This window comes from Littorina saxatilis, linkage group LG9, assembly GCF_037325665.1.
Source record: "Littorina saxatilis isolate snail1 linkage group LG9, US_GU_Lsax_2.0, whole genome shotgun sequence".
NCBI classification, from domain to species: domain Eukaryota; kingdom Metazoa; phylum Mollusca; class Gastropoda; order Littorinimorpha; family Littorinidae; genus Littorina; species Littorina saxatilis.
In genome coordinates, this window is record NC_090253.1 from 54,424,703 (window position 1) to 54,436,711 (window position 12,009).

The 12,009-nt window shown below is 37.4% G+C and overlaps 1 protein-coding gene across 3 annotated transcripts in view; it reads right to left on the reverse strand.

Moving 5' to 3' along the window:
- LOC138976479 (inositol hexakisphosphate and diphosphoinositol-pentakisphosphate kinase 2-like) overlaps positions 1 to 12,009 on the reverse strand; it is a 120,382-nt gene that overhangs the window by 16,450 nt on the left and 91,923 nt on the right. For 2 of the 3 annotated variants that reach the window (XM_070349334.1, XM_070349335.1), the window contains 2 exons: positions 11,134 to 11,247; positions 6,084 to 6,161 (listed from right to left, as the gene is read on the reverse strand). In XM_070349334.1, the coding sequence (XP_070205435.1) occupies positions 6,084 to 6,161; positions 11,134 to 11,247 (192 nt within the window). The remainder of the gene's footprint in view (positions 1 to 6,083; positions 6,162 to 11,133; positions 11,248 to 12,009) is intronic. The other variant, XM_070349336.1, reaches the window with a different exon arrangement.

Genomic DNA, 12,009 nt, shown 5'->3' on the forward strand with positions numbered 1-12,009 from the left:
GCGCCAAAAAGGTCACTATGTTTCACTTTAATTTACAACCCACAAGAGTTTTAGATTCACAGTGTCAATCTGATTGTTGGTAATCATTAATACTGCTTTTGTCCTGCAAAACTTTCCTTGTAAAAACAGGTTGCAGATGCTAACAAAGTCAATGTATACATGCACAAAAAAGAAAAAAAAGAAAAAGAAAAAAAAGAAAAAGAAAAAAAGGCAGGGGGGCACGGGGATTTGGCAAACAGATCCACATTTGTAAAATATTGATAACAAATTAGCAGAACTATCACTTCATACCCACAATTAAGGTTTATTAAACTAGAATAGTAACAAAGTATGTCATGCAATAACTGTGCAGCCTTTACTTCTGCGACTGCGATGTAATATTAATTGGTAACTGAACGGACATGAGACAATGCTACTACTTAGCACATATTTTGCAAATATGTAACTTAATGGGCGGAAACTTTGTTAATGTAACACTTAATTGTGAGTGTGAAAACCAACCAGCAGTATACACTTAGGATCTAAAACAGCATTTCAACACTCAACTGTATATCGTTATACTGCATACTAGCTGGGGATGGAAAACATTTAAATTATTGCACTATCAAATAAATATTTTACAAATACTCCATTGTTTGCTGTTGAATATCATTATTAAACAGAGCAGAACTTTGCCTGGTCAATTTGGAGTACGTCTATATCCCTCTATTAATAAGTCTCTGTTGCTAGTGTTTTTATATTCTGTGACGGATTTTAGTACTGACTAATGTTTTCAGCCCTAAGACCCAGGAAAACAATGCTGAAGAGTGGTGCATTACATGTGATTATGTTCTGCAAGTGTATTGACATACAACACTAATATAAAATACTAATGATAATATATATGTATGTAAATATATACCCTGGTGCTTATATAACCGCTAATTTGCTTAAAGCAGGGCTGAGTGTATACTGGCTAAACCATGATGAGTTTATATAACTTAACACTGTGTGCTTGCAGGAGACAGAAACGTGTGTTGCTAGTAGAAGCGGCTTCTAATATGTGTCCCTTCACCAATTTTGTGCTCAGTTTCTTTACTCAAAGACCAATTGCTATAATTGTTCAGGTATGTGTATAAAATAATATACTGTTATACATAAATCAAACACACATAAAATAAGGCAAAATAATTCTGCAGCAAACTACAAATAACCCAGGAGCAGATCTAATGACGCGGACCCTGGCGCAGTAATAAAGCTGATGATGTTCAAGTTTCACATACTGTACTCCATGGCAAACGAAGCTTTTCTATTTTACCTAATCAGCATTTTACAGAGCACAAAATGCCAGCCCAGCATTGGGTAACTGAAACTGGCACACTTTCCCTTCTGCCATAAATATCCTGAGTTCACAAGGTAAGGAAACCCACTAAATAATTCAAGTAGAACTGCATGCTTTTGGCTTTTTTTTTTAAACAACGCATCTGGTAGAATGTGAATGATCAGTCACTAACTAAACTGTCATGAACAAACGCTTATTCCTCACATGATATTCTCTCTTGCATAATTATTATAAACCACAATTTAACCTTGACATGACACAAAACAAAAGACAGACATTAAAACCAAAGTTTTCATTCTTACACATAACGACATTTCACAAACAGATTTAACACACAGAATTCAGCAAAACAAGAAGACCACTCTTATATTGAATGAACACATATATTTTAATGAAAAACCTACAAATTCTGTGACCACTGCAGCAAACATTTTTTAAAAGTCTCAAAATCTGAGGTATGAGAAAGAGTGATACACAAATAACATATTGGTTGTTCTCAGAGTAATAACACTTAGGCCAAAAAAAAAAATTGTCTGTTTAGGGTAACATGACCAAAAAAAGTAGGGTCGGTAGGTAGGTAGGTTTTTTTGTTTTTTTTTGTTTTTTTTTGTTTTGTTGTGTAAATGCTATGTTGGCTGAACATTCACTTCTTATATTTGATGAATACATGTTTCAAAACTAACGTATAAATAAAACAGAGAGAAAGGGAGAGAAAGAAACGCCAAATGTCTCTTTTTAGCATTTTTACCTCTTTTTTTCTTTTTTTTTTTGAAATCAAAAAAAAGTTTTTGGGTCGGCGCCAAATCGATAGGGTCGGTCGGGTTACCCTAAACAGACAATTTTTTTTTTTGGCCTTATATATGGCTGATCTAGCACTACATGACCGACCCGTCATATACGATAACAAGCCAAATGGGATGAAGAGGGACACACGGTTGGGAAAAGCTCAATCCATGCCTCAGTCCACAGATACCAGAAGACAAAATAACTAGAGATGGATCACATGTTTTGCTGCAATTCTGCTGCATGGCATATAAAAGGACAAAAATAACAGACTAAAACATCAAAATGAAAGGGCAAATTGTGCAAGGAAGCAAGGCAAAGTATTAAGGCCAAAAAAAAAAATAGGTCTGTTTACGGTAACCCGACCGACCCTATTTTTTTCGCGCGACTCTAGACTTTTTTTTGGCATTTGGGAAAAAAAAAAAATCTTGTTTTTTTTGCAAAATAACGTAAAAATATGGTTTTTTGGAAAAAAAACAAACAAAAAAACCAATCCCGACCTACCGACCCTATTTTTTTGGCCTATGTTACCGTAAACAGACCTTTTTTTTTTTTTTGGCCTAACCATAACACAAAAACTGCATGCAAGCAACAATGCTTCACACACTCAGCCCACAAGGAATCTAAGCCCCTTAATGCAATTTAGTTGTGTTAATTAAAACCATGCCACTACCGCAATGAAGAAAGGCATCCTAGCTTGGCAGCATCAGCAAAACCATCAAGAATCCAATTTAGGTTTTGCCATCCTGTTGAATACACTCTTCTCCGCGGAAAATGTGACAGAAATATTGGATGATTTCATCAACTGATTGCAACAGACGGAAAATGTCAGATTTCAAACATTTGTTTGCAGTTTCTAGTTATCAGCGTTTGCACTAATTGGGACTATCCGCAACATTGACAAAATTATCCTGTATCCCTTCCCTTTAAACGTTTTCTTTTAAAGTCACAGGTATCACAACTTTTGTGTGTGCACTGCGTCACAGTATAAATGAACTACAAATTATTGTTCTTGATCAAGAATAAACCACCCAATCACTGTCAAGGAAGCTTAGATTGAAATATTGTCATTATTTAGCCTAAAGAACCTGGTCACTGATTATAAAAACGAAAACAATTAGAACCTTTATCATCAATAGCTCGATTCTAAAGTGAGCTTGATTATGTTAGGATGGTCTGGTTTAATGTTACAATTGTAATACAAATTTTAAATCTTTCAGTTTCTTGAAGTTTTTTTTTTTTAGCTTTTGCTTGAATTGGTAGCACTTTCAGTGAACCTTTTTTTTTCATGTTGCTTTTTAGACATTTCAGGAAGATATTTTTGTGCTAAATGTCACTTTAAAGTTGCTACTTCTATGTCTGGGCACAGAGCAACAATTGTCTCTTCTCGACCTTAAAGCAACATCCTAATGTCAACATGTAGGGTATATCTGAAATGGGACAGTGTTATAGATGCAAGTTAACCCCTTCACTGACCACCCCGTATGTAATAACTGGTCATTTTCGGTTTGTCCTACGCCCATAACCGTATCTCATACGTGGGATTTGTGTCAACAACATTTCAGGACATTTCTAAAAACTAAATGGGAGGTAAGGGGTTCTAAACACATTTCTTTCCCATAGACCGTTCGGATAATGCTGTTATACTGTGGCAGTGAAGGGGTTAATGCGCACTTTTTATGAAGTTGCAATTAATGACACAAAGACCACAAAAAAGTTTGTCTGTGAATTTGTTATGTGCACTTAGACTGTGAATTTTAGCTCTGGCTCAGGTTGAGAAATAAAATTGTTACAGAGGATCTAATTGTTAATGAATATTACAGTCAAAACAAAGCAAATTAACTCTTGACGTCCTATACCGCGCCATACCGCTCCTTACCTATCATCCTATACCGCGCCATACCGCTCGTTCTCTGCTAGTGTCATTAAACAAGAGTTACCAGCCTTGCGATGCTCTCCTGCATTGGAAAACAGCTTTAGTCCTTCGACGCACATGTCAATGCTGCCTGTGGATTTTTTTCAGGACTTTTGAATGTGATTTCGATTTTTGTGGACGGATTTTGTTCGGATTTTTTGTGTTAGCTTTCAAAATTGGAGACGAGTGATAGTGATAGTGACATGTCTTTTCACGGATTTGAGGCAAGAAATGTGGAGAATGACTTCGATGGTGGTGATGATGATAGAGGACAGAGTGATCTATCAATTTCGGAAGTTTCCAAAAAAATATCAAGTAAATCCATCCATAAACAATAAAAATATGATTTTTTTTATTGAACACACCCAAATTTTGTCTCTTTTTCCCAAATCCTTATGGGATTTTGCACTGGGACATGCAAAAAACGTTACAGGACGTTAAGAGTTAATGCCTTTTTTTTTAGTCATTTTAATCATGTCCAGGTAATCTCTATCAACCAATTATCATATTCCATAAAGGTGACAATCGATACTAAGCTAATTTGCCATCAACATGATTGTATCGATTTTCTTCTTCTACAGTTATGAATAATTTGCCATATTTTCTATTTTTGTTGTTGCTGAGAATGTAAGTGCTTCCTCTTCAATTATTTTTGAATTTGTCCTCATTTTATAAATTCAAATGAAAGTGTTTGTTGTTTTTAAAATACATACCAAACATTAACCTGATTTTTTCTTGTTCATGTTTTTGTGCAGTCATAATTTGGGTTTATAACATAAACTTTCTTTACAAGTTTAAGTTTAAACTCCAGCTCACTAAAGGAGTAAAGGGACCAATATTTGGGTATTTTTATTATTAGTCACAACTCAGCTTCTGACAGAGTTCTTTAAGCCCGCTACTAACCACAGCCGAACTAAGCTAAACTCCAGGGTTCGGTAAATGTTCCACCGTGCCTTGTTCGGTGTACTAACTAGCGGGGAATGTTTCGGTGACACCGGTCACATGATCAAGAAATATCACGTGAGAAGACTCGTGATCGGTTGACAGCGTTATAGCCGCCATTATTGTCACTCTTCAAGGATGAAAATACACAAATATTCAACCAATGAAAAGTCAGTTCGCCGAAGGTTACAGATGACACGCTGCAAGGTTTGCAGGAGTGAATCGGCGAACCTTTCAGCTTCAACTCAAAAATAGGGGAATTCCTTGATTTGATGACGTAAAGCATTATGTTCGCCGAACCTAGTTTGGCTTGGTTCAGCTGTAGTTAGTAGCGGGCTTTAGTCTGCATGAACATTATGTTGGCACATTTTTTTCTGAGAAAAAAAAGAAAGATTGCAGGTGGAACGAACAAACATGAAAAAATAGCCCTTGAACTGCTGAATCAATCAAATCAAGTAATTAATTCTGATCTGGTGAGAATTACCATTCACCAGTCACACCTGTAACAGGAACACAAGACAAGTCTACAAGCCACCCCAATCTGCAGATGCAGAAGCAAATATGCAAGAAGCAGAAATAAGCAGAAACAGTACAAGCAAGAAGCTAGGTTGCACTAGCGTTCGTTTGTTTTGAGACAAGGCAAGCAAAACGTAGAACTTTCTCTGACTTACATCTAAAAATGTTGTGTTAGTCTATTAGAACTGCATTTAAAATTCTTTTTAGCTGTTATCTACAGATTGATGAATATAGACAGCTGTACAAAACAAAAACATAAAAAATGTATTTACAAAGCATCAGCTTCATGACATTGTATACAAAGTTAAAACTAAAAACTAAAACAAACATAAAAAAACACAGCTTCCAAGTAAATGCAATTAATCCATCAAAACACAAGACATTACTGTTGAAACACTACTGTAAAATCTAACAGCCTTAGTTACAACCCAAATTCAGGACTCATATAAACACAAAACGACCGTCTTGCTCCCTCTGTCTGAACTACACAGCAGTTGCAGCCGCCACAAAGTGCCAATAACACGAACAGCCAACAGTTAGTGCGGACAGGGGGAGGAACAAAAACTTGAACCTATTAGTCACCAGCGCTTAGCTGCTGCTACCTACCACCGTTGCGTTGCAAAGAGTTAAAGTCAGGAGAACTGGCCGAGCCTAGCAGCCCCGTCAAAAGAGAACACTCCTCCCCTAATGCCAACAGAAACGCATCAGGGCACTCAGCAGTGAGACACACAGAAACACAAAGCAGGTTCTTCACCCAATTCTCCCTTTTTTTCTAAGCAGTAGTGCATGAGAGACGCAGTACTGTCTCACACAATTACTGTCCCACACAACAGTAAAACAAAATGCAATATGGCAGCACCAAGCCTCTATTGGATTTTTTCTTTTATCCCTTTTGTGTTTTATAGTTCACCAACAGTCAAGGTCTACTTGCGTGTTAGCATCACAGACATACACACATGCAACACTGCCCCAGGCATTTGACCTGACAACGCATTCCAATTTTCCTAACCAAAATCATCTATAGCAGCAAATTATTAAAAAAAAATAACAAAGAAAAAGGAAAAATCATACAGGTAAAGCTACCTACATGCATTAGGATGACAAGAAAAAAGAAAAGAAAAAGACTAAAAACATTTTCTCTTTTGTCATTCATCTAATTTTGAGTTATGCCCACTCGATCATCGCGTATATAGTAAACTCTAAAGATATAACCTTCTTTTGTTCCAGTCATGAGTGTATTATTTAGACGGGCGCAATGGCTTGGTGGTAAGACGCCGTGGGTTCGAATCCCGGCCGCGCCTGGTGGGTTAAGGTGGAGATTTTTCCGATCTCCCAGGTCAACTTATGTGCAGGCCTGCTAGTGCCTTATCCCCCTTCGTGTGTACACGCAAGCACAAGACCAAGTGGGCACAGAAAAGATCCTGTAATCCATGTCAGAGTTCGGTGGGTTATAGAAACACGAAAATACCCAGCGTGCTTCCTCTGAAAGCGGCGTATGGCTGCCTAAATGGCCGGGTAAAAACGGTCATACACGTACAAACCCACTCATGCAAAAAAACCGAGTGTACATGGGAGTAATAGCCCACGAACGCAGAAGAAGAAGAAGAAAGTGTATTATGTGTTTTCACGTTAATTGGTTCAAAATGCAAAACAACTCAAGAATTAATTGTGCTTTAGTATCACAAGTTCTCCCTTGACCCTGCATGCAAAGGAGTTAATTTTCTGCTGCTAGTTTTGTAGAAATGCTACAAGTAATTTTGCCTGCGTTAAAATAATCGTGACTGTGCAGTTTGTTATGGTTTGAGATGATTAGGAGCATGTATGTACGTCATCTAACAAAAACGGGATTATCCTCATATGTGACCCTCCACCAAGGAATGAGTCACATGTCACCTTTGCACGATTTTCGTACTTTTACATTTTCCTAAAGAGATTTTTATGCTCTATCCAGTGGTGAAAACCGATTTAGAAAAGAGCGAAAACTGTTTGAGTTATAAGATTATGCCGGTGACTAAACCCTCCACACCCCTCCTCGTTTACAAGATCTGAAAATAATTAGAGCTCCCCCAGACTGTTACAGGACAAAAGAAAAGTGTAGATGTACAACATACAGTTGTTACAGGTTGAGTGGGTGTCAGACTCAGAGTGCTGGGAATACTGCAACAGGTATAATGTCTACGTGCTTGTGCAGAAGACTCAGACAACACTGCAGACAATGACAGATACCAAAATTCTTCTCGTGTAAATGACACAGCGTTTAAGTCTATGTTCAACGGGCCTGTACTGGTTAGGAAACAAAATCCTTTTAACTCTCATTTTAGTTTGCAAATATAAATGTTACTCAAAACCCCCAATATGACGCAGATGACGGTTTACTGTACTTGTCTACTGAGAAATCATACCAGAAGTTAGGTCTGTAAAAGGTTGCTGATAATAAAAATAAAGGCTATATATTAAGATTTTTGACAATTCTGACTGACAACAGGCACAGTACAACATCTCTTGCGAGGCAGCACTAAATGACCACATTGATTGAGTTTACTGGGACTCTGAGCGATTCAGAAAGTGGTACACACCCCCTATAACTCCGTCGCAGATGACGGTTTACCGTACTTACTACAGAGAAATCATACCAGAAGTTAGGTCTGAAAAAGGTTTGTTGGTAATAAAAACAAAGACTTGATAAGTTGTTCCTCGTTTCTGGCTGACAACAGGCACACAACATCTCTTGGGACGCAGCACTAAACGACCACAATGATTAAGTTTGCTGAGACACTGAGGGATTCAGAAAGTGGCACACACATCCTTTCTCCTTGGTGCTGTGCTGTTCACATTGCAAGGGCTGACACCCAGCTTGATTATACAAAACCACTTTTGCATCTGATTTGGCTGCAACCACAAAACGCACCGAAATAAGACAAGAGAATTTACAAACTAGTTCCAAGGAAAAAGGGAAAAGACTCAGGAGATATATTATATATGTTTCTCGCAAAATAAAGTGAAATAGAAATTTAAAAAAACATTATAAGTAAATGCTATGACTGTTTGCAACCCCCCCCCCCTCCCTCTTGGTGTCTTGATGGCAGACATAGTCTAGAACTTCTCTTTCCCTTTACTGTTACATGAGTAAAATAAAAAAAATAAAAAGCTTTTATAGTGTGTTTTTTTATGTCAGATAAGCATTCTTGGTTGTAAGAGTGTTAGTTAAAGCAGTTGCGTTGGCTTCAGCATCAAATTGATTTGCACATAGGTTATGAAAATGTGTAAATGTAAATGAGGTGACAACCTTCCAAGCAGTGTGAATTCTTTGACAGCAAGCAGTCAGTCTATAGATACATGTAAATGTAACATTCGGGACTCAAAAGGAAAGAACATATGACTCCTATATGTATCACTCACAATTTAACCTTTTGCTTCATCTTTTAGGAACCTAAAGCTTTAAGAGAATACACAGAATTTGTCCCTGTATTTAAATCACACGTTTTACACAAGTTGTTGACCTACAAGTTAATTATCTTCAAATATTTTATGGGAGATAAAAAAAAAAAAGTTGTGACACCTGATCAGCAAAAAATGCATTCAGGTGTTTGACATGCATATAAAAACTTTTGATCCTTTTAATTTACTTATTTACAATTTGTAAATACTTTGCTAAGTTACTATTCAGTTAATATTAAGAACTTAACCATTAGTTCCAGGACAAGGTTTTCAGCCACTCTTTCTTTTATTAATAAAATGTATTTCAGGGGGGGAAAAAGCAGGAAGAAAAACAAAATTTCAAATTGGCAAAATCATAAAAACGAAATCAAAGAAAGTAGCTAGCAGAACATGCTGTTTGAACTAATAACGAAACAAACGAAAACGTGCCCGCATAACAGACTGTGATACCCTGTCGATTAAAAAAAGGTAGGACTTTTGTCAACCGCTGGAACTCCATGGGATAGGTTTGTTGTCGGTACAACCCTAGTATAGAAGGATAACAATGACAATTTAGAACCCAGGTATTGTGACAATGACCACAGTTTATGACTTTCTATTCTCACCTGGCTTCTAGCACTTTAACACCGGCTGGACTTCCTAAATTTGTTCTAGTTTAGATCAATACAATGCAATTTACAAACAGCAGGGGTATTGCGAAAACAGCCACACTTTAAGACTTTTTTTAATTTTTATCTCATCTGGCTTTTATCACTAAATTAATCCTACCATCTTTTCTAGTTTAGATCTACACAATGCAATTTACAAACAGCAGGGGTATTGCAAAGACAGCCACACTTTAAGACTTTTTTTTATATCTCATCTGGCTTTTATCACTAAATTAATCCTACCATCTTTTCTAGTTTAGATCTACACAATGCAATTTACAAACAGCAGGGGTATTGCGAAAGCAGCCACACTTTAAGACTTTTCTCTCTCACCTGACTTCTAGCATTTTAACAGTACCATCTTTTCTAGTTTAGATCCACGCAGTTTGTATTCATAAACTGGAGGGATGGAGTGAGTAGGAATGCTCAACAGGCAATTATAAAGTGGTCAAGGTTTTAAGGTTTGGAGAGTGTGGGTAATTAACCTGAAAGAAAGCCTGTCTTTCTCTTCTGAATAACAAAGGGTGGCAGTACCTCATTTGCATCAAAAGATAGCTCATGATAAGTAACTGCAGTTGCGGAACTAACAAAACTGAATCTAGTCATTAGGTGCAGTGACGCTAATTTCTCTGCTAACAAGGCAAACAGCGCTAGATGTTTCTCTTTTTCATGTCATTCCTGGGCAATAAATGTACATTATTGATATTAATTTGTGCTGTCAAAACCTGGTCATGCAACCTCAAGCTCTCACACTCTAACACCAACATACAGATAAAAAGGCAGGCAGACAAGCACACAGACAAAACACATTACAAAAATGTTGACACAGTCACAGTTGCTGCTTGTTTGTGCAAGCCCAGAACAATTTTGTTTACGCACAATTTTTTTTTTTTTTTTAAACTGTAAGGATAAGCTGAACCATAAATTCAATTATTAAGGAACAGATGGGGGATGACAAAGTTTTCATTCAAAGTTGTATAGAACAGCAGCAACTGATAATGTTATAAGTGAGAGAAAAACAACAACAAACACAGCTCTCTCCTCATTCTCCTGCACAGAAAGCACTTAATTCAAATACAATGTCCACATCTTTGAACGGAAAGAAAACCGGCACGGTTGGCCTAGTGGTAAGGCGTCCGCCCCGTGATCGGGAGGTCATGGGTTCGAACCCCGGCCGGGTCATACCTAAGACTTTAAAATTGGCAATCTAGTGGCTGCTCCGCCTGGCGTCTGGCATTATGGGGTTAGTGCTAGGACTGGTTGGTCCGGTGTCAGAATAATGTGACTGGGTGAGACATGAAGCCTGTGCTGCGACTTCTGTCTTGTGTGTGGCGCACGTTATATGTCAAAGCAGCACAGCCCTGATATGGCCCTTCGTGGTCGGCTGGGCGTTAAGCAAAACAAAACAAAAACGGAAAGAAAACTCTGAAATATGCAAGCATTTCTTTTTTTTTTTTTACAGACCTTTCGAGTATTGAGAAAACACTGCGTCTGAAACATTAACCCAGGTTAAGTAGCCCCAATCTTTTTAAATGTACACACATAGAATAAAACCAAAACATGGTAAATACCTTTGACACCGGCGAAGTTGAACCCCAGAGAGAAAACACAGGGCAAGGAGCGTCGGAACAGCATGTCATTGTGAAGCGGCAGGTGAACCGTTTTGTAGTTGCGATGAATGGCTGCTGTTAAAAGATTCAGTCAATAAACCCTTTTTGTAACACCTCACCACATGTATACCTCTCAACCATGTATACAAGCTCAAGAAAAGGCATCTTACTGGCATGAAACAGCATCTACTTTTCGGAAGTAGTTTTACTTGCACCAACTGTAGATTTTGAAAACAAGGAAAATGGTGCACTTTAAAACAAAGAAATTAAGCTGCCCTGACAGTGATAAGTGGCACTCATCAACATTAGTACACACTGACAAATTCTGCTCCATTTCATCAAAGCGCACATGTTAATTACTCAAGAACCACAAATAAAGCAACGGAGACAGCGTCACATCATTTAAACGAAAAAGAGCTGCATAAAGTCAAAAGATAGTAAACACAATCCCCATTGCTAACTACAACTGCAAACTTCCACCAAAAAAAAAACTCAGGGGAATATAGTTGATAATTAAATTACAAGATGCAATTATTTCTCCACACTTATTCTTTCTAAAGGCTTCAACTCAAGTCTATTCTTATTCTTAAAAGCTCTGAACCCTCAGCACTTCTAAATTACTGTAGATTTCAAAGGAAAATTAAGCCCGCAAAACCAGAGGGAAAAATACTGAATTATAATTGCCATCATGCCAAAAACATGCAGGTTACAAAGCTCACTAATATAAACATATTCCCATTTATGAAAAGAAATCAGACACACACAATATTTTCAATTGTCTGTACCAAACCTGGGAACCCCTGTTTTGCACTTGGAGTATACTTAGACAAACTTGGA